The sequence below is a fragment of the Triturus cristatus genome, chromosome 1_1 (assembly GCF_964204655.1).
Source record: "Triturus cristatus chromosome 1_1, aTriCri1.1, whole genome shotgun sequence".
In the NCBI taxonomy this organism is placed as follows: Eukaryota; Metazoa; Chordata; class Amphibia; order Caudata; family Salamandridae; genus Triturus; species Triturus cristatus.
In genome coordinates this window covers 140,909,564-140,933,251 of record NC_140579.1, presented here as the reverse complement: position 1 = coordinate 140,933,251, position 23,688 = coordinate 140,909,564, and the positions used below count along the sequence as shown (strand labels likewise).

At 45.3% G+C, this 23,688-nt stretch overlaps 1 protein-coding gene across 6 annotated transcripts in view; it reads left to right on the top strand.

The window, feature by feature from the left end:
* The window catches only part of RGL2 (ral guanine nucleotide dissociation stimulator like 2), a 298,408-nt gene that overhangs the window by 183,357 nt on the left and 91,363 nt on the right, over positions 1–23,688 (top strand). For all 6 annotated transcript variants that reach the window (XM_085621611.1, XM_085621535.1, XM_085621834.1 and 3 more), the window contains one exon: positions 18,623–18,730. In XM_085621611.1, coding sequence (XP_085477737.1) covers positions 18,623–18,730 — 108 coding nt within the window. Of the gene's footprint in view, positions 1–18,622; positions 18,731–23,688 lie in introns of those variants that run through there.

The following is a 23,688-nucleotide window of genomic DNA, read 5'->3' as shown; positions in this document are numbered from 1 at the left end:
CATAAAAATAGTGTATGAGTTGTAGTGTTAGAGTACTATTAGTAGTGTATGAGTTGCTGTGTTGGTGTAGTATTTCTAGTGTATCAGCTGTAGTGTTAATGTTGTATGTATAGTGTATACGTTGTAGTGTTACTGTAGTATGTGTAGCATATGAGTTGCAGTGTTAGTGTCATATAAGTAGTGTATGAATTCTGGTGTTAGTGTAGTATTTTTAATGTATGAACTGCAGCTTTAACGCACTGTATAAAGTGTAGTATTTATAGTGTGTGAGCTGTAGTGTTAGTGTAGTATATGTAGTGTATGAATTTGTGTTAATACAGCATGTGTGGTGTATGAGCTGTAGTGTTAGTGTAGTATATGAGGTGTACAAGTTGTAGTGTTATTTTAGTGCATGTAATGTATGGATTGTAGTGTTAGTATAGTGTTTAAAATGTGGGAATTGGAGGGTTAGTGCAGCCTGTGTAGTATCTGAGCTGTAGTGTTAGTGTATGAATTGTAACATTTACAGTGTAAGAGCTGTGCTGTTAGTGTAGGAGATATAGTATATCAGTTACGGTGTTATTGTGCACATGTAGTGTATGAACTGTAGTGTTAGTGTAGTATTTATAGTGTGTGAGCTGTAGTGTTAGTGTAGTATATGTAGTGTTTGAATTGGAGTGTTAACACAGCTTATGTATTGAATGAGTTGCAGTGTTACATGCATAGTTCATGAGTTGCGGTATTAGTAGTGTATGAGTTGCAGTGACAGTGATAGTGTAGTATTTCTAGTGTATGAGCTGTAGTGTATGTAGTGTACAAATTGGCCTGGTGATGCAGCAGTTGTGAATGAGTTGCAGTGTTAGTGTAGTATTAGTAGTGTATGAGTTGCAGTGTTAATGTAGTATTTGTAGTGTATGAGTTGTAGTGTTTGTGTAGTATTTATACTGCATGAGTTGTATTGTTAGTGTAGTGTATGAATTGGAGTGTTAGTGCGGCATGTGTAGTGTATGAGCTTTAGTGTAGAGAATGAATTGCAGTGTGTGTTGTAAATGTAGAGTATGAGCTGTAGTGTTAATTTACTACATGTAGTGTATGAATTGCAGTATTAGTGTAGTGTATATGTAGTATACGAGTTGTAGTGTTATTGCGGTACTTCTAGTGTATGAATTGCAGTATTAGTATAGTATATGTAGTGTATGAGTTGCAATGTTATTTTACTATTTATAGTGAATGAGCTGTAGTGTTAGTGTAGTATATACAGTGTATAAGTTGTAGTGTTATAGTATGTGTTGTATATGAATTGTAGTGTTAGTGTACTTTTTATAGTGTATCAGCTGTAGTGTTAGTGTAGGATATGCAGTGTATAATTTGTATTGCTATTGTATGTGTAGTGATTGAATTGTAGTGTTAGTGCAACACATGTGGTGTATAAGCTGTAGTGTTAGTGCAGTGTATTTGCTGTGGTAGTGCAGCTTTTGTAGTGTTGAGTTGCAGTGTTAGTGTAGTTTTAGTAGTGTATGAGTTGAAGTGTTAGTGTAGTATTTATAGTGTATGAGCTGTAGTGTTAGTGTAGGATATGTAGTGTTTGAATTGGAATGTTAATGCTGAATTTGTGGTGTATGAGCTGCAGTGTTAGTGTATTGTATGAGCTCTGGTGTTAGTGCAACATTGTAGTGTATGAGCTGTAGTATTGGTATAGCGTATGAGCTAGGGTGTTAGTGTAGCTTATGCAGTGTATGAGCTGCAGTGTTAGTACAGTATAGTAGTGCATATGTTTTAGTGTTTATGTGTAGTATATGAATTGAAGTGTTAGTGTAGTATATGCAGTGTATGAGTTGGAATGTTAGTGTAGTATTTGCAGTGTATACGTTGTAGTGTTATTGTAGTATGTGCAGTGTGTGAATTTTAGTGTTAGAGTAGTATATATAGTGCATGAGCTGTAGTGTTAATGTTGTATATGTAGTGTATGAGCTGTAGTGTTAGTACAGCATATGCAGCGTATGCACTGCAGTTTTAGTATAGTATGTGTAGTGTATGAGTTGTAGTAGTAATGCAGCATGTATAGAGTATGAATTGTAGTGTTAATGTAGTATTCATAGTGCATGGCCTGTAGTGATAATGTAATTTATGTAGTGTGTAAGTTGTAGTGTTAATGCAGCATGTGTAGTGTGTGAGCTGTGGTGTTAATGTAGTGTATGAATTGTAGTGTTAGTGTAGCATATGCAGTGTATGAGATTGTGTTATTGTAGTATGTGTAGTGTATGAACTGTAGTGTTAGTGTAGTATATGCAGTGTATGAGTTTTAGTGTTAATACAGCATGTGCAGTGTATGAGTTGTAGTGCTAGTGTATGAACTGTAGTGTTAGTGTAGTGTATGAATTGTACTGTAAGTGTAGTGTATATAGTGTATGAGTTGCAGTGTTAGTTCAGCTTGTGTAGTGTATGAGCTTGTGTTAGTGCAGTGTATGAGCTGTAGTGTTAGTGCAGTGTATGAGCTGTAGTGTTAGTGTAGTATATATAGTGTATGAGTTGCAGGGTTAGTACAGCATGTGTCGTGTATGAGCTGTAGTGCAGGTGTATGAGCTGTAGTGTTAGTGTAGTGTATGAATTGTACTGTAAGTGTAGTGTATATAGTGTATGAGTTGCAGTGTTAGTTCAGCTTGTGTAGTGTATGAGCTTGTGTTAGTGCAGTGTATGAGCTGTAGTGTTAGTGCAGTGTATGAGCTGTAGTGTTAGTGTAGTATATATAGTGTATGAGTTGCAGGGTTAGTACAGCATGTGTCGTGTATGAGCTGTAGTGCAGGTGTATGAGCTGTAGTGTTAGTTTAGTGTATATAGTGTATGAGTTGCAGTGTTAGTTCAGCTTGTGTAGTGTATGAGCTACAGTGTTAGTGACGTGTATGAGCTGCAGTATCAGTGGTGTATGGGCTGTAGTATTAGTGCAGTATATGAGCTGCAGTGTTAGTGAAGTGTAGGAGCTGTAGTGTTAGTGCAGTGTGTGAGCTGCAGTGCTAGTGCAGAGTATGAGCTGCAGTGTTAGTGCAGCGCACGAGCTGCAGTGTTAGTACAGCGCACGAGCTGCAGTGCTAGTGCAGAGTATTAGCTGCAGTGTTAGTGCAGCGCACGAGCTGCAGTTAGTGCAGCTTATGAGCTGCAGTGTTAGTGCAGCGCATGAGCTGCAGTGTTAGTGCAGCGCACGAGCTGCAGTTAGTGCAGCTGATGAGCTGCAGTCTTAGTACAGCTGATGAGCTGCAGTGTTAGTGCAGTGTATGAGCTGCAGTGTTAGTGCACTATTGCAGGTGCTTGTGGTGCTCACTGCAGACCCTAGGCAGCTGCCCAGTAGGCCAGTGCCTAAAGGCAGATGATTCCTCCATGAATCACACCGATGCTACTGGAGATGGCACTGGATGGGCGACTAGTGAGTCCTTGAACATAACACCAAGTCATGGGAGCCCCAGGGGTCCTCAAGCATTACCCTTCTGCAGATTGACCCCAGAAAGGGGCCACAGATCTTCATTTCGAGGGGTCTGGAGCATGTTACTCTGTTCTGAAGCTCCAGGCACAGACTGAGTACTTGTACAGCTGAAAGATTGAAAGCATGTCTTCAAGTGCCTTTTCACCATAGCAGCCCTTGTCCAGAAGGGGCCCCTGTGCTGTAAGGGCGGAGAGGAGAGGGTCAGTAAAACAGTAGCCAGACAGTGTCCTGTTGTGGTCATTACAGCAAAACTGAAGCACACTCTGCGTGTTATTCCAATGCCTATAACCACCCTGATGGTTCCAGCATTAGCAGACAGTGCTCAGGGACTGAATGTGCATAAAAAACGTGTTTATCTTATGAACTGAAGGTCATTCGCACTGATATACGGTGGGCATAATTGCAGAAAATGTTAATCTCTGGACAAATATGCTGAACAGTATTACCGGCACCATTGGAACCCTTTCTAGGAGCAGAGGTTATGGGTATGTATTTACTTATGTATATTGTACGTATGTATGTATGGATGTATGTATATATGTACGTATGTATGTACATATGTATGTGTGTAAGCGTGTATGTGTGTAAGCGTGTATGTGTGTAAGCGTGTATGTATGTATATATGTACATATGCATGTTTGTATGTATGTGTGTATGTCTATGGTATTTCTATAGCACAAACCATGCCAAGAGGCAGTGTAGCGCCTTACACGGTCAAAGACGAGCATAAAGTCAGGGAGTTAGAGGGCTGTGGACGGCTAATGTATCTGACGCCGACACATTAATCTTTTCTCTTGGTCACAATGTTCTCTTTGTCATGGTTACATTTGTGCTTAATTTGACCCAGTGGTACCGGTGCTCGGCACCAGCACTTATTCGTCAACACCGGCACTTATGACAGTCTGCCACATGGTGGTGCTGTCTGTCTAATTTTGAGATGAGCACGACAATAGTGTTCTATTAATTCAGTGTACCTTAAAAAATACTAATGCCTGCTGCCCAAGCTATTCTTATAGCTTTGGGTTGCATGGAATAGTCTGAATTGTAATACCCACACAATACATAAGGTAGCACTGTTGAAGAAGAAATGTGAGAAAAGAAAAACAGAACGGGGACACAACGGAGTTGTGGACGAAAACCTCACCCGAGGGTGACATGCTTCATCATTGGGATACTCCAACACACGGGGACCGCAAGGTACCCCGTGTGGGCTACAACTTACCCAAGGGGGAAGGAGCAGGAGTGCAAAGCACGTGTTGGATCTACCAACTCAATAGGGCAAGGAGGGGCAGAGTGCAAATAATAAGTAAAAAGTGTATTAAAGCCACCTACGTAGGGGCAACAACTTTATTCTTCCATCCTACGTGATAGAGGATAAAAAGCAAGTGAAAGTAGGGTTATGGATGTATACCCTATCTAGTGATCAACATGTTTCTGCCATAACGACAATCCAGTTCAGGGCATTCATCAGGACCTGTCACTCTGCTAAATCAAGTGCATAAATGATAATGTAAAGGCGGTACTTAGGCCTCTGTTCTTGACCATCAAACGCGTGTGTCAGTCAATATGATTGGTCAGAAGGCTCTGCAAAACAATGATAAAACCACATCTTGTCAATTAAATTGAACTAACACCAATGTGTACCACCACCCTTCACTCAGTGCCCAGTAAGGTTAAAAACTCTTACCTAAAGGACAATATGTATATTCCAACTCAACCATCTACAGAGTCTCTCACCATGTCGGTTCTTCTAGTAGGGGTTACAAATTGGATTGCATAGACTTAGTTGAACTGTCAGGTCCAGCACAAATTACAAACACCATCAAAACAAAGGAACAAAGAGAACACACAGGACTATGGTATATGTGTTATAGATATCTAAAGTCTGTTATAAGACCATTTAGGTAGTACAATGACTCGTACTGAACAACAACATTTGAGTATTGTGCAAAAGACATGGCATATGAAAAAATAGCTCAATCGGCAAGCAGTTTTAACGTGCCCGATGCATAAGAGCGTATGGCTGAGCAGAACTGCGTAATTGGGAGCAAGCGAAATTGAACGGCTAGAAACTTGACCCTGACAGGATCGTTCCGATCGTGATGTATCTAATAGCGCTCACCTCAAATACCGCACCGGTGCTGCATGTAGACTCTGGAGGGAGTACTGTACAGTGTGTGTGAACTCCTAAATACACGGAAGTTAATACAGAGCAAGCGCAACGCACAGCGTGTACGTGTCGCATCATGACGGTCATACGTCAGGTTACCATGGAAACAGAGTAAACAAAGTTACCAAAAACTCCGTTGTGTCTATTTATTTGGAGCGACTTTCTATGCCGCATGCTCCCATAGGGCATATTCATATCGGCCTGATATGGCAGTGTACAATAGTATGGTTATTAAAATAGAAAAAATCTGTAGAGTAGATATCTAATGATTTTAAAAGAACCCTGACACTCTCAGTCTGAATTGTCACATTTGTAGGAATGTGATGGTTAGTAGTTGTGTTGGTACTGTCACTGGCAGGGTTGGCAGTGGCAATGGGTGTTTCAAACTGCAGCAGCCTCCTAACAACTGCCCTGGCACATATGTTTTTACAGATTAAGCACTGGTAATGCCTCCGGTATTGATACTAAAAAAAGAGTTGGGTGTGATCACAATAGCATCCTGGGTGTGGCTACAACGCTGTCTGGTGTGGGTACAGTATTGTCCAATGTTGGCATATGACCGGGTGGTGGCGCATTAATGCCTCTGGTGTCAGTAAAAGAATGTTTGTAGTGATCACAGTAGAGGCCTATGTGTGGATAGAATACTGTCTGTTGTGGGCACAATATTGCACAAGGTGGGCATAAGGCCTGGTGGTGCCACATTCAAGCCTCTGGTATGAAAAAAGTAATGTATGGTGAGATAACAATAGTGTGTCTGCTGTGGACACATTTTTGCTGTACAGTACTTGAGATGAACAAACCTCAAAGCATATATGTCTTATGTGAATTTCTTAGGTATACGTTATAATTTGTTGCTCACCGGTGCGTACTATGGTTTTAGTATTACTGTGGGCCATAACTGTTCTATAGACAGGTGCCTAATTATATAATGCCACAGCAAACCACATCTTTTCAAACAACAAGGGGACCCAAGTAAAGTCAGCCAGGGACCTCTGGAATCAATTATTTTGTGCTACAATGGTCCCTAGGGAGGTAGGGATAGGAAGTAACAAATGAATACAGACCCAATCAGTGCTGTATTGGTTAACTTATCCAGCCGGACAGAGGTTCAATATTTAATTTATCTGCAAGTTTTTTGGATATAAACAAACACAAATACTGAAAAGTGGGACACAGGCCTGCATCCTACTACACAAACATAAAATAGGAAGAACATTTAAGCGAGGCTCAGGCAACGCTTGCGGTTTGTTTAGACAAGTAGTATGAATTTTAAGAAACAAATCGCAAAATATTGAACCTCTGTCCTGCTGGATAAGTTAACCAATACAGCACTGATTGGGTCTGTATTCATTTGTTACTTCCTATCCCTACCTCCCTAGGGACCATTGTATCACAAAATAACAGCAAACCACATGTCAGCCCTTCTAAGCATACCTGCATGTTGAAAGCAGTTTGCTGGTTGAGTTATTTCTAGTTTGTGGGCTATAAGCTGTGGATTGTGCTTGAGGGTGCAGCTGTTTTCTGGGCTCTCTTGCCGGAATGTCGGTGGTGCAGCTATCTCGGAAGTAGCCACATTCTCACCAGTCTCTGGAAGTGTATATGCTCCTGTGAGCTTCTAATGTTGGCTGGTAGTGAATTCCAGAGCTTGGTGGCTTGTAGTGAGGAAGCAGTGTCTCTTACGGATTTCTTATGGCAAGGTGGTATGATGATAAGTGGTGCAAGCTTGGAGCGCAGTGTTCCGTTTGGTTTGTATTGCCCGAGCAGCTAGCAGCAGGCAGCTTTCCTTCGGAGGCTTTGTAGAGAGTGCTTAGAACACACTCCTAGCTCTAGGACACCCCCGCGCCGCACGGCACACACTGCTTGCCATCAAGCCCCCCGATGTGCTACGTACTTCCTGGCAATCACCAATGTTGAAACACTTGCAGGATACAGTAAACTGGTTTATAGAGATTAGAAATGGCAGAAGCGCGGTGTGCAGGAAAGTCCGCTACGTGCAACCCCCCTCCCCCCCTCCCCCCGTACTGTACAGGACAGTAAAAAGGGGGCGTGGGTTACATAGCGACAGTGATTTGAACAGAGGCGACCCGGTCACATATCTGCAATGAAGCTCTCCAAAAGTCTTCCGAGTGAAAAACTGCCAAAAGTTGTGCCGCTCAAGCACCTGAGCTGGCGTCACAAGGGGGTTTCTAGCCACACTGCTTGGCTGGCCCCATCCTTCAGTAAAACAACATGGCGGGCGTTTCACCGCGTCATTTCAAAGAGCTCGTGAAGGAGACTCCTAGCATTACAAGGAATTGACATGGGAGTGTGGCGATCAGTTTATCGCTGGACAGACGCAGAAAAAGCCCCACAACACAGCTAATAGAAAATGTGTACACCTCTTTATATACGAGCTCTGAACCCACTGCAGACTTTCATTCAGTTGTATAAGCAAATTCAACATCTCCCTTTGCAGACTTCATAAAGACGATGATGCGAATGCGCACGGAAGCAGCTTGCTATATAGTTACACAATAAAATGTCCATAGTATAGGGGCCAACGCGAGCATCCAGGCCCTGTTCCTTAGATTGACAGCTCAGATTGGCCTGATGTCTTGCATACAATGAACAATTACCGCAAAGCTGTCATTAACGCGCGCAGCAAACCAAACAATGGGGACTAGCTTATCCTAGTGACCCCAGCACAAGCACATGGGATGTTACACTCACAAGCCGGCTGAGGGAGCGCAGATGGCTGTGTGTGTGTGTGTGTGTGTGTGGCTCTGTGTGTGTGTGTGTGTGTGTGGCTGTTTGCGTGTGGGAGGCTCTGTGTGGGTGGCTTTTTTTGTAGGTGGCTCTATGCGTGGTGGCTTTGTCTGTGTGTGGGTAACTCTGTGTGTGTGTAGGTGGCTATGTGAGTGGCTCTGTGTGTGTGGGTGGCTTTGTGTGTGTGGCTCTGTGTGTGGGTGCAAATGCAATATGTCTCGCATTTGAGAGTGATTAAGCTATTGACATTGTAAATAACAATGCCGTTTCTTTAAATGCTTTAAAAACAAAAACAAAAATAATGTCATGAGCAATGCCAGTAGCTCTAACTTTAACAATGCCGAGACCATTGCATTGTAAATTCTTGTTTTAAATGTAATCAAATGCCGTGCACAGTTTTGTCATATTATTTTATTATATTCATTTTGCACTCCATAAGAGTTTGGGTCTGAAATCGCTCTCCCCCACTCCGCATTCTTGCTTGTCCCGTCCCCAATCACCCTTCTCCACTGACGCTTGCTACCTTCCGTGCCCCCATTGCTGCTTGCCCCATCTCCTTCTCACCGTCAAGGGGTGTTGCTTCCTACTCCCCCACACCCCGGGTGCCTGTCGTCTTGCTTGCCCTCTCCTCGTTTGTTTATTTTATTTTGCCCTCTGCACTACAATAGTGCTGCTTTCCCCTGTGGGTATCTCCAACGCTACAATTTAGCCAGGGGCATCGGAGGGCCTCTACCCTGCTCGCGCTGTGATTGAGGCTTTCTCTCTCATTTGTTTTGCACCCCGCATTGCAATAGGGCCGCTTTCCCCAGGGGCATTTCCGACTCTTTAATTTAGCTGCAGACATTTTTGGGCTGCGCAGCGGTCAGTTTTGCAGGCGAAAGCCATATGGATTGGGGGGTATTATTGAATTGGCTGTTTAACTGGGTGGATAACGTTTGTGCCTCAAGACCCTGAGAGAGAAAATGCAACATTCTTCTTTTCTTGAGGCTTTTCATTCTCCCAACACCCCCAATATAAAATGTTTGTCCGCTGATGATAAACGGCTGCATGCCTTTGCAAAGATATTTACTTCGGATCCGGCAAAAACGAAATACTTTATATAATTATTCAAAAGACTCGTGGAATACAGTCTCACCGACTAAAGTTGGCGTGACACATGCAGATGTGTTTATTCCTTCAATGAAGCTGATAGCTGATCAGACTTTTAGGCCAAATACGTATATATTGTCCATTTTTTACCGGAACATAGACACTTTATTTCTAACAGACCTGCCCAGAGAATTTGTGTCTCAACGCTGCTTGCCTGTACCCTCTTCCCCCTCCCCGTCACGCCCAAAAAAGCGCTACGACTCAGCTCTAGTGACCAACGCAAATCAATCAATCAAGTAGTATTTATAGAGCGCAGCTTGTGACCCGCGAGGGTATCCAGGTGCTTGCTGTGGGTCTCATTCATAGAGCCAGGTCTTGAGCCCCTTCCTGGAGTTGACCAGCGAGGTTGAGGGGCGCAGGTGGAGGGTGAGGGTGTTCCAGGCTTTGGCGGCGAGATGGGAGAAGTTGCGTCCTCTGGTGTGGCTGTGGCTGATGCAAGGGATCTGCGCAAGGTGTGCAGAGTGGAGGTTCCTGGGGGGACGGTGGAAGTGTAGCCGGTGGTTCAAGTAGGCGGGAGACATGGGTCAGTACCAGGAAGTGACATCTCTTCTGGACCGGGAGCTAGTTGAGGTCTTTTAGGTGCTGGGTGATGTGTGTTCTCGTGGTCAGGTTGATGATCAGACTGGTGGCTGCTTTCTGGATCATCTGAGTCTTTGCATGAGTTTGGTGGGGGTGCCTGCATAGAGTGCATTGCCGTAGTCCAGTCAGCTGATGATGAGGGGCTGGGTCATCGTCTTCCAGGTGCTGATGGGGAGGCACTAGAAAATCTTGCGGTGCATGTATAAGCAGGATGAGGAGATGGCATTGACCTGACGTTTCATGGAGAGTTTGCTGTGTAGGATGATGCCAAGTTTGTGGGCGTGGCCTTTTAGCATGAGGGTAGGACAGAGCTCCGATGGCCACCAGGAGCCGTTCCAGAGCGCAGTGTGTTTGCCGAAGATGAGAACTTCGGTCTTGTCCGTGTTAAATTTTAGGCAGTTGTCCTTCATCCATGCTGAGACATCCTTCATGCAGTTGTGGAAGTTGGTCTTTGTTGCGGAGGGGTTGGCAGAGAGCGATAGGATGAGCTGCGTGTGTCAGCATAAGAGATAATGTTGATGTTGTGCGATCTGGTGATGTCTGTGAGTGGAGTCATGTAGACGTTGAAGAATGTTGGGCTGAGGGATGAGCCTTGGGGAACGCCACAGATGTTGTGCTTAGCTTACGATGTGAAGGGAGGGAGATGGACTTTCTGGGTGTGTCCTGTGAGAAAGGATTCCATTCATCTGAGCGAGCTGTCTTTTATACCAATCTGGTGTAGGCGATCGATGAGTGTGTGGTGGAAGACCGTGTCGAAGGTGGCGGAAAGATCGAGCAGGATCAGGATGGCTCATTCTCCTTTGTTGAGTAGGGTGCGGATGTCATCTATTGCGGTAATCGGAGCTGTCTCGTGCTGTGATTGGTTCGGAATACTGTTTAGGAGGAGTCTAGCAAGTTGTTTCCTTCAAGGTGTTTGGTGGGTTGTAAGTTGATGGCCTTCTCCATCAACCTACAATGGAGGCTGGCCCCCCCCGAATCAACCTTTTATTCACAGTGCTGATCCTTAGGCTAGTGCTGCCTGCACCAAAAAATTGTTGCCGATCATATTTAAGCGAATATATTCCAAGTTTACAAAGTAGCAGCACAAAAACACAAAAGTGAACACTCTTCATAGGCAAGAGGGTGCTTCCCCTCTAAATATTATTAAAAAATTCTTCATGTGTACATTTTTGTTGCTGAAACAAAGAAACAAACATTGGCAAAAATCTCACCTATGCAAGAGCTGTTGGCTTTGTCAATGAAATTTTGCCATGTTGCACAGTAGCGAGACTGCTATGCAGCATGGCTGAAAGTTATAAAGAAAAGTGTTATCGCGTAGCGCTATGAAAGATGTGCTAAAGTGCACCCAGCGGTGGCCCCGTTATACTGCTTTTTTCTGACTTACAGTATGCTATACAGCTGCAGTACAACATGGCTACAAGACATTGACAAAGCCAATTGCTTTCCCTTTGTTGAGACATATTGGCTTTGCCAATGCTTGCTTCCAGTGTCTGTACCAGCATTTGCTATTGTTGGTTTTTGGTGTATTTGAAGTGTTATCATGGAAGTGGACCTTGAAGGTGATGATGTTGTGGTCGCTCCCACCTCCAGGGGAATTGTCTGTGAATGTGGCTTGTCCGAAGGATGTAAATATGACGTGCAGAGTGTGTCCTGTGCAGGGAGTTCGGCCAGAAACCATTTGTCAGAGGTGGAAGGCTTCAAGGTTGGTTGTGATAGCTGTGGTTGTGGTTCGATTCGTCTTGTCAAGGCAGTTGTCGAGGGCTCATAGAACGTATAGATTTGTGTGGTCCAGATGGGTGTTGATTACTGTGTCAAGTAGGACTTCTTTAAAGTTGGCATTGCGGCATGGTGCCTGGTGGTCAATGTCTGGTGTGATGTATTGAACTTAGAGTAAAGACTGGCAGCGACTGCACAGTTAACTATTATTGTATGCCAGTAGTTATAATAACAGGGCAATTAATGCGTGGACTTGTGTGACTTCTCTTCTTCTTACTACCCTGCTCCCACACCTACCTCGTCCAACCCACCTTCCCATTCCCATCCTGTCCTCTAGTGTGCCAGTCCCTAGGCCCACCAGTGGTTTGGACTTCAGTTTAATGGTAGACAAGCCTACATCGTTCTGTTGTTCTAGTCAGTCGAACATTGGCAGTTTATTCTTGCCTCAACCTAATATCTCCATCGCCCCCCCTCAAACACAACTGATAATTGATTTACTAAACCTAGTCAAGAGAAACAAAGATACTGCTTTATCTACACACAATGATATCTGGGATGTCCTTCATATAGAAGTCCCACTTGTCTGACCAGGAATCTGCAAGCCAGAAACTGGACTGGGCTAGCACCGTGCCTAGCAGTACTCGCAAATGGGACACAGTCATTACTTCTTCAAACTAATTCAAGAAGTAACTACTTCCTAATAGAGTCCGTAACCTCCACTGCCCGGCACCTTTAGCTGCGATGGATGAGACGATGGTTGTCAACCCACACATGAAGCCATCTCACTCTTGACCTAAGTCATCTTCTACCCCATGGGTAAAGCGACCAATAAACACAGGCACCTACAGAAGAGAAAGTCTGACTATACAGAGATGAAAAAGAGGACCTGGTGAATTCAGTGCTATGTGGAGAGGCGAGACTCCACCATCATGAAGCAAAAAGGGAGTAGAAAGTGTAATTATGGACTTGACGGCCCTTTATGCTTCACATCGATCCCCTACTATACAACGCCGTCGATCTCCTACTATACAACGCCGCCTGGAATCGACAAAGGTTTTTTTCAACACATCCTGCACCACTAAATCAGGATGTGCCCATGTCAAGTAGAACTGGACCTGCCTGTGAGGCATAGGGTCTCATTTGAAGCCCGGTGCTATTTTCAAAAGACAATTGCAAGAAAAGGACTATGGTACCTTCAATCTCAGGTCAGACCATATACACCAGTTAGAAATCTAAGAGCGGCTGGGGAGGGGTTGGTGCCTACTCCAAACATAACAAGCATTTGCAATGCAATCGGTTTCGCCTTTGGGACCTTATATGTATTTAGCTATGCAGCACATTAGCCTGGGTGCTGAAACCTCTACTGTTCTTTAACATGGAGGGAAAGTAAGCACCAAACTGCCTGTCACGCCAAGTATGGGAACACATGGAGATAAATATTGCCTTTCAGCGGGAAATGGTGTAGTCCAAAGCTCTGTTTTTAATATAAAATAAGGGCCTTTGGTGGTCATATCACTGAAAATACAAGATTTGAAAAAAATATTATTGTCTGGGGGTGCTCGTGGAAGACAATTTCTATGGACTAGAATCTAGAGAATGCTAAAGTGATTCTGGTATTTTACTGACCTCTGCTGGTCGTTTCCTATCAAGAAAGTTCAATAGAGGCAGTTGAACAGAAAAACAAGTCCCTAAGCGGATGCAGACAAGTCCTAGGGCTGATCTCCAGAGCCCACAAAGTACATACACATATTATATAATAAGTGTATACTAAAGTATATACAAGAGGCCTTGAATGCGTGACTTAAAAAGGCCAAGCTCGGGTGGCAGTTCTTGCAGTCACCATGTACCAAAGTTCTGGAACTCTTTGCCACTGATGGGTCGTCAGATTCAGAGAGTATGTTTTTAGAAATAAACGTAAAACTCGATTGTGGGAGCGAGGGGAGTTTAATCGCTGCATTTGGGGCTACGAGAACTTGTACCTGGCGCTGGGAAACATCTTTCGAGGTAGCTTCATGCTCTATAAACTGCGTTATTATTATTAGTAAAAGGCAGGAAGGCTGCTGGCATTACAACTCCAGCCAAGGAAAGCACAGGCTTCCTATGCAGCTGTGAGGGATAGAGAGGCGAGTCGGCTAACACATCCAGTAGTCCCAGCCGAGGCACTCACTTCATATGAGGACACCCTCTCGGATTCCAACCATCCAGACACAACAATGCCGAGGAGGGAGTTATCACACACATGGGACAAGGGCACTCTAGGAGGCACAGTCACTAGAGATGATATAACAGAAGCTGTAGCAGGCCCTTCCTGCCTGCAGATGTCCCATAAAAGATGGCTTCCCTGGAGAATCCTGCAGGTCAAGTAAGACGCATACTGCACCGCGTTCAAAGAAGCTGAGCCCACTGGCTCCTGCGGCCAGGCTTCCAAGGTGATCACTTCTTTCATACCTAAAGAAGGAAGAGACGCGCTTAGCTATTCTCCTAAATCTTTCATTAATGTGTGTCACAATTGTAGACTTCGCAAGGTGATTCCGTCGGTGGTGGGTTAACCTCAGGTTGGCTTCTTTCCCAGCCCTTCATCTAGGAACCACCGAGGACTGTGGTGTCCTCCTCTGGGGCACTTGGGACCTACAGACTCCAATCCTCGCGCTCCCGCTCGATGTGGAGAAAGCTTTTGACCGGGTAGAGTGGGCTTACCTCTAGAAGACTTATCACTAGGCAGAGCTTTACCTTCCAAGGTCAGTATATGATGACGTGGCTGCTGAAGTCAGCCTTGGGGGCTTTCTTCCGAGTCCTTGTGCTGTAAAGAGTGAATATGCTCTCTTATTCTGCCGGCCTTGGAACCATCAGCACCATCACGGATCTCCAGCGCCCATACACCGACTGGACTCACTACATCCTTCTCATGTGCAGATGACATTCTGCTCACACCTACAACCTCTGAGCTCCTTTCTCATGCTGGTAGTGTTGACCTGTTCTTGCTCTCATATCTACGGCTACAAGATCAAATGGAATAAAGGTGAGCCACTCCCTGTACAAATGTGATATGAGGCGGGTTCCGTAGGGCATGGACTATCTTGATGTCCTTATCATTGGGGACCTAACGTGAACCTAAATTCCCTGGTAAGACGAGTGCCAGATGAGTTTGCGCAAGCTACACATTTGAGTCTCTCCATGTGGAGCAAGATACAGGTTGGGAAAGTGACTGCAAGACCCAGATAGAATCACCTCTTTGGAATGCTGCGCTGATTGATTAATGCGTCTATACTGACACAAATCAACAGTGACATTAGGTCAACCATATGGGGGAATGCCAGAGGGTTTAAAACCAAGCTACGTCTGGTGGTCTGCACCTACCCCACATTCACACTTGTGACCTCGCACACCATCTCACAACTGGTCTGTTTCTTACATCAGTTAAGCTCACCTGGGTTATGGGTGAAAGTGGAACACCATGCTTTGGAGGGTACATGTCTAGATCCACCGACGTCCCTGGACAACCCTGTGATGTAGGGTGGTGAATTGGAAACATGACCTGTATGGATAACCCTGTGATGTAGGGTGGAGAATTGGAAACATGGCCTGTATGGATAACCCTGTGATGTAGGGTGGTGAATTGCAAACATGGCCTGTATGGATAACCCTGTGATGTAGGATGGTGAATTGGAAACATGATATGTATGGATAACCCTGTGATGTAGGGTGGTGAATTGGAAACATGACCTGTATGGATAACCCTGTGATGTAGGATGGTGAATTGGAAACATGACCTGTATGGATAACCCTGTGATGTAGGGTGGTGAATTGTAAACATGACCTTTATGGATAACCCTGTGATGGAGGGTGGTGGATTGGAAACAATGGCCTGTATGGATAACCCTGTGATGTAGGGTAGTGAATTGGAAACAATGGCCTGTATAGATAACCCTGTGATGTAGGGTGGTGAATTGGAAACATGGCCTGTATGGATAACCCTGTGATGTAGGGTGGTGAATTGGAAATAAGACCTGTAGGCATAACCCTGTGATGTAGGTTGGTGAATTGGAAACATGGACTCTATGGATAAACCTGTGATGTAGGTTGGTGAATTGGAAACATGGCCTGTATGGATAACCCTGTGATGTAGGGTGGTGAATTGGAAACAGTGGCCTGTATGGATAACCCTGTGATGTAGGGTGGTGAATTGTAAACATAACCTGTATGGATAACCCTGTGATCTAGGGTGGTGAATTGGAAACATGGCCTGTGTGGATAACCCTGTTATGTAGGGTGGTGAATTGGAAACCTGGCCTGTGTGGATAACCCTGTGATGTAGGGCGGTGAATTGGAAATAAGACCTTGGGAAGTGGAGTCCTCATTCCACACTAGGCGCGTCCACCCCTTCTCGTGGAATGTGGAGATCCCAACTGGTGGTGCCATAATCTACTGGAATGTGATAAAGGAATGATTTGAATCAAATAATTATTAAACAGTACAGCAATGGTAAAGAGAAACACTTACAACACCTTTCCAAGGAGTGCTTAGGGATTTTAAAGGAACCCACGTCACTTCTGTGGGTTTTGCTGAGAGGTGCTTGGGGGTTTTAAAGGAAGCCACGTCACTTCTGTGGGTTTTGCTGAGGGGTGCTTAGGGATTTTAAAGGAACCCACGTCACTTCTGTGGGTTTTGCTGAGAGGTGCTTGGGGGTTTTAAAGGAAGCCACGTCACTTCTGTGGGTTTTGCTGAGGGGTGCTTAGGAGTCTTATGGGATGCCGGTGTCACCTCTACGGGGTTCAGTAAGGGGTGCCTAGGGTTTTTAAGGGAAGCCGGCTAACCTCTGTGGGGTTTGGTGAGGGCCTCTTAGGGGTTTTAAGGGAAGCTGGGTGACTTCTGCAGGCTATGGTGAGGGGTGCTTAGGGGTTTAAGGGAAGCCGGGGGACCTCTGTGGGGTTTGGTTAGGAGTGCTTAGGGGTTTTAAGGGATGCTGGGTCACCTCTGCGGGGTTTGGTGAGGGGCTGAGGGGTGCTTAGGGGTTTTAAGGGAATCCACGTCACTCCTGTGGGTTTTGCTGAGGGGTGCTTAGGGGTTTCAAGGGAAGCTGGGTGACCTCTGCAGGGTTTGGGGAGGGGTGCTTAGGGGTTTTAAGGGAAGCCGGGTTACCTGTGTGGGGTTTTGGTGAGGGGTGCCTAGCGGTTTAAGGGAAGCCGGGGACCTCTGTGGGGTTTGTTTAGGAGTGCTTAGGGGGTTTAAGGGATGCTGGGTCACCTCTGCAGGGTATGGTGAGGAATGCTTAGGAAGTTTAAGGTAAGCCGGGTCACCTCTGCGGGTATTAGTGAGGGGTACCTAGGGGTTTTAAGGGAAGCCTGGTCACCTCTGCAGGTTTTGGTGAGGGGTGCTTTGGGATTTTTAGGGATGTGGGGGTCACCTCTGTGGGGTTTGGTGAAGAAGCCTACGTCCCTCAATGAGGTGTGGGAATCGAAGCTCCTAATGAGATATTCAAAGCATAAGAAACTTCCAATTCTATGCAAAAAATACTCAAGGCAGCAGGACATTAATATCTTATGTGTGCCCAGTGTCTTTACTGAAGCTCCCTTCACAAGGGGTGTGGGCACAAAGTGTCTAGGAAGGGCACACATATGTCTCTCTTGGGTGTTAACAAGTCGTCTAGTAAGGGCTCAGCAATGTCTTTGGAGCAGCGGTGTCTTATTACAATGTAAGTAACAGTTGTGGGGAAAACCTTTCATTAGGTCTCAACACATTACATAGGAGGACAGTGTGTGCCCCCTCTCTCTACCTGTCGTCGTGCCCATTGGCGAGGGTGGGTAGATGGCGCCTGGACACCTTCACGGGTGACAAGATGCGCTGTACAAATATACTGATTGGTGGTTCCCTCCTGTTGACTTCGCTCTGTGTGTCTAGTGACCAGTTAGGCCCTGGTGTGGAGGTGGGGGTGGAGCATTTCACTAGGAGCTGTACGTCCGGGTCAAATGTCGCAACTGGCAGATCCAAGTGTCTCTGCCCAGAATTATCGACTGTCCCAGCCCAACCACGTGCAGAAGACAGTGGGGAGCAGAAAGTACTTACCCCTCATGGGCAGGTCCAAAACCGGTCCTGTATCCCCCTCAAACACACACTCTCCGTCGGCTCTCCGGCTGTCATTATCGGCTTTTCGGCCTGCTCAGAGCAGATGGAAAATGTCTTTCTTCCCTGAATCTTGGAAAACCACACGGTGAAAGGTTGTAATGAGGGCATTAGTCTGTGTCTGAAGCAGCTGGTGTCTGACTTGGAGCTGGCTGGTGTCTGCCTTTGAATCAGCTGGCATCAGTCTATCTTTCTGTGAGCCGTCTCTCAATAGACTGTTGTCCAAGGTGGCCGTCTCTTTCCGTTTCTCCGCTACCTGGGCCCATATTACCGATAGGGCGTATTGTCCTTGCTTACGCCATGGTGCACCTTTAAACAGGTGCACCGGCGCAAACAGGGAAAGTGCCCCCTATTGTGATGAACGCACTGCCCCCACTTTCAGTGCGCCTCCTAAGAGCATGTTGCCACCGAGTAATTCCCTCGCCCCCATGCAAATGAGGCAACACCCTCTGAAGATAGCACTGGCACTACATGTGCACCAGCACTATCAGCATTATAGAAGGGGCACAAAAAGCGGGTGCACGCGCCCGTTGTGACCCTAGAGCACTATCTGAAATACGGCCCCTGGTGTCTTTGAATCTGTTTCTGAGCCAGTTGATGTCTGTGTATTTTTCTGTGGTAAGTTGGCGTATGTTTCTTTACTGAATGTCTGGTGTCTGTCAGTAAATCAGCTGCTATTTGTTTTCCAGGCACCGGTTCTCCAAGTGGAAGAGGTGGTGGAAGGCGCTATATACAGTGTGGCAGTGAGGCAGGCCTTTGGGCACGCTGGACCTTCTCCTGGGCACACTGGCCTCTCGGTGAGTACCCATCACTAGTCATTTATTTAAACAATGCTTTGCTAACTAAAATGGCCTGAAGATGGCGCTCTAAAAACCTCAAGCAATACTACTGTCACTCTCTGCTGTCCTTTCATCTGGGTCTTTCCATATCCTCCCCTCTGTCTTTCCTCTCTGTCCAGGTCATATCTCTGCCTCCTCTGTCTATGTTCTCGCCTAGTCTCTTTCCTCTGTTCGGGTGATGTGCCTACCTCTCCACTTTGCCCATCCTCCAGACATCCCTCTTCTCTAAAAGAATTTGTAATTCCTCCAACATTTCTAAAGAACTCTTTTGCCTTGTCTCTGAACACAGCCATATATGTAGAAACACCACCATCACAAGTCCTTTGTGAGAACAGTGTCCTCTTTCTAGCAGAGAAAACTTCTACTATCCTGGACTCCATCATTAATGCCAAATACCTATTCTGCATCACCATTTACATCTCTTTTGGAAACAGAGAGCCGTCTAGACTCCTTCATACAAATAACAGAAGAAGAACTCTTGCAAACCATACCTAACAGCCTCCCATCAGGGTCAACACATGATCCTGTCCCAGCCCGACATCTCAGGCCACTTGTTTTGCCCACAAGTGACATCTTGAAGACTACCTCCAACAGCTGCTCAAGCTTGGCTTGTTTTCAGGTCTCTGGAAGGAGGCTGCAGTGAGACCCCTGCTGAAGAAGCTTACCCTGGGGTTCTACAACATCATCAATCTTAGGTCCTGAGTTAGTGACGAATATCCCCTCAGCCAAAATATAAATCCCATAGGATATAATGGAGTTTGTATTTCTGTGGACGGGATATCTATCACCGTTGTGACGGAGTAACCCATCCACCAAGATCTAACTCGGGTCCTTCGACTCTTCTCATTGGTCTCTTACAGGAGCAAACTTGTGGAAATGTTGCCAGGCTTCAGCTTCAGGACTTTGTAGAAGCTGACAACCCAATGGACAGGCAACAAGTGGGCTGTCGTCCCGGGGACAGCACGGAGCTAATGATCATATCAGCCCTTTGTTATCTTCGTGAGCTCATTGATAAAGGCGAAACTGGCACGCTAGTCCTCTTAGACTTGTCGGCAGCATTTGATACAACTGACCACAACATCCTGCTTACGGCGCTGGAAGCAGTGGTTATCACTGGTGCGGGTACGGTTCGGAAGTGCATAGATTCTTTCATTTCAGGGAGATCACAAGTGGTCACTCTTCCTCTGTACTCTTTCAAGGCATACAACATTAACTGCGGAATCCCACAAAGATTAAGCCTCTCACCCTTTCTGTTTAGCATGCACGTGTGGCCCCTTGCCCAATTCTTCCACCAAACAGTGGTACACCTTTACATGTAAGGTGGTGATATTCGCCATTTAATGAAGTGATGGCCATATGTACGAAGCATTTTTCTGGTCACAAACGGACTAATTTGCAGAATCAGCCTGTTTGCGACCAGAAAAATGCATGTGGGAATGTACAAAGCCCAAATTGTGATTCAGTAACTTGTTATTGAATCGCAATTTGGGTTTTGCGATTTGGTATTTGGAAGAGGCGTATTTAGGGCGTCTTTTTCAAATACCGAATCGCAATGGTATGTACAAATGTTTTGTGGCTGAAATGCGGTTGTGAAACATTTACACTTTACCACCAACTCAAAGTTGGCGGTAATGCATTCGCAAATTGGAAAAGGACCCCATGGACCCCATGGGCGGGACCCCTTCCCCTTAGTGAATGTTGGGAAAACTTTTTCCTAGAGCAGGCAGTGGTCCAGGGGACAACTGGCAGCTTTTAAAAAATGAAAACAATACGTTTCATTTTATTTTTGAAATGCATCCTATTTTCCTTTAATGAAAACGGGTTGCATTTCAACAACAAAAAAAACCTTTATTAAAATGCAATCACAGACATGGAGGCCTGCTGACCTCAGCAGGCCACCATCCTTGTGATGGCTGCAATTCCCAATAGGTCTCAAACTGTGACCTACCTCATTAATATTCATGAGGTACGTCGATTTGTGACCAACTAAGAATCGCAAGAATGAAACAAAAAGTTTAATTCAGAAGGAATAGCCATTTCCAAATAGTGATTCAGATTAAATCGGTATTTGGAAATCTCTGTTCTTATGGTTTGTACATATGAACCCTAGTGCGTTAGAGTCTTTCAGTCGAAAGACGAGACCTTTAGTGAGGTCCTCACCATTCTCAGGGGAGGGATGGGCAACAAGTTCCTCGAGGTGAACCGGGCCAAAGCCGAGATCTACATCACCTTCACTTTATCGGCTGTGGAGTGGGACGCACCCTTCGGTCAACACACTGTCCCTGGAAGCCCAGCCCATGGATGTGGCCCACACTGTTGCATTCATCTTTGTCTTCTGAGAAGATTCTCCTCTCCTTTGTTGAGTCCCCTTTACATACGCCAGCAGTGACCGCTAGCATTCAGGCTTGTCTTGACTAAACTCATTCATTGCACCTTGAATCTCCAGACAAAATCTTATGATGCGGAAGCTTGCTCAGAATTCTGAGTGAGCACCTACGAAACTGACAGAAGGTTGCATATGCCACCAGTACTTCAGTCTTTACACTGATTACCAATTTGACCCTGGTCAGCCTTTAAGGCCCTATCAATTGTACATGAAGACCTCAGATCACCCTACTTCTGGTCAGTACATGTACATGTTCCTTCTATCACCGTCACGCACCATCAGAATGGTAAAATGCTCCTTGCTCGCCACTACCAGCACAAGGACAGTCACTTGTGGGGACCCTGCTGTTTCTGCAGCAGTGGCCGAACTTTGGAACTCTTTTTGTTTTAGACACCAGATGAAAACCTGTTTTTTAATAATTAAGCATCGTCCGGCCTTTTACACCTCACTGTTAAGTTTTGAGAATGAGTCTTCTGAAAGCGCCAAGAAGCATCTGCGAATGAGTGCTCTACAGATGACTTATAATCCAACACACTCCATCCTTGCCTCTCCCCACTTTCCATGTTGTCTCCACTCCCTTCATGTCTTTGTTTACATCCTCGCTGTGCATCTGCTCTCCCTGCCTCCCTTCTCTGTCCATGCTCTCCCTCTCACTCTCCAACCTTCTTTTAGGGGCATGACTACTCTATCCACATACTCTCCTTGTATGTCTGTCTGTCCCTCATTCTTTCTTAGAGTTATTTGATACTTCCATTTTCTCTTTTTCTCTTTTTTATTTCTCTCTGTTTTTGCATATCCTGGTTTTCGTTGTAGATATTCCTGCCTGCATACTTTAAATTAATGAGAGCGGCCCCCTGCAGCCGGAATACTTCAGCCTCTATCACTGGTCCACTCTTTCTAGCCTTTACTATGATGATAGTTTTTATAGTACAGGTGTCCAGGCATTGTCAGGGGTGGGTCTGCACCATGTCCTTGGCACTGGGCTCTGTGTCGGTCACACTGACGCTCACATGTGTTTTGTGGGAGTTCACCCCAGGAAGGTTCCACTTTACCACCCTACAGTTAGCATAAAAACTACCCTCTGTAGCTGGATAGTAAATAACCTCAGAGGACCAGTCACTCGAAAAACCTCTAAAGATACTCCATGCACAACTTCAAGATGACAGAGCAGAGCAGTGGAATAGTCCTCAGAAGACTGTGTGAGGCCTTCTTCCAGATGGAGGAGGATAGCTCTGAGAAGAACCTCAGAAGATACTCTGAGCTCTGCTTCCAAATAAAGCAGCAGCGCATTCAGCCGGACCACATAAGATAAGCTGAGGAGTGCAGCTTTCAGGAGTGTCTCACAAGTTGTTCTGAGATGTTCTTCGGACAAAGAAGCACAGCTTTAAGAACGATCTCAGGATATACTCCAGGTTCTTCTTTCTGGAAGAGGAGCACAGCATCGAGAAGGACCCCAAGGGATACTCTGATTTCTTTTTCCAAGTAGAAGAGCGGAGCATCGAGAAGAACCTCATAATATGTGTTGAGTTATTCTTCCAGGCAGAAGAACACAGCATCCATACTTCATAACGTAAGCTGAGACCTTCTTCCAGATGGAGGAACACAGCATCATGGTGGATCTCGGAAGATACTCTTGGATGTTCTTCCAAATGAAGGAGCACAGCTTTGGACTGCTTTTCCAGAAGCAGGAGCACTGCTTTAAAGAGGGCCCAGAAGATACTTTTGGTTATTTCAGACCCAGTAGTGCAGCATCAAGAAAGTTCTTAGAAGAAACGCCATCTATTCTTCCCATCAGGGGAGCACAGCACAGTTTTGAGCCCAACCTCTGAAGATACTCTTAAGCTCTACTTCCAGATGGAAGAGCTCAGGGTTGAGAAGAACCTCAGAAGTTACTCCAAACTCTTCTTCCAAAGAGAGCAGTGTAACATTGAAAGGGTACACTGAGCTCTTCTTCCTAAAGGAAAAGCATTGGAAGGTATTCAGGTCTCCTCTTAAGGTGAAGGAGCACAGATTTGGGCTGATCTTCAGAACATACTCCTAAGCTCTGCTTCCAGGAACCTCAGACATTACTCCAAACTCTCCTTCCGGGCAGAGAACTGTAACATCAAAAGGATACACTGCGCTCTTCTTCCAAAAGGAAAAGCATTGAAAAGGAATTTAGATGGGACGAAGGAGCACAGCTTTGAGGACAACCATGGAAAATGCGCTGAGCAATTCTTCCAGATGGAGTAGCACAGAAGATAATCCAAGTTCTTCTAATAGAGTGAGGAACAGAACTTTAAGGTGGACCTTTGAGGATAGTCTGAGTTTTATTTACAGACAGGGTGGCCCAGCATGGATAAGTGCTTCAGAAGACACTCTGATCTCTTTTTGCATGGAAGCACAGCATTGAGAAGTACTTCAGAAATTACTCCAAACTCTTCTTCCGGGCCGAGGAGTGTAACAAAGAAAGGGTGCATTGAGCTTTTCTTCCTAAAGGAAAAGCATTTAAAAGGACCTTGGAAGGTATTCAGGACTCCTTTTGAGACAA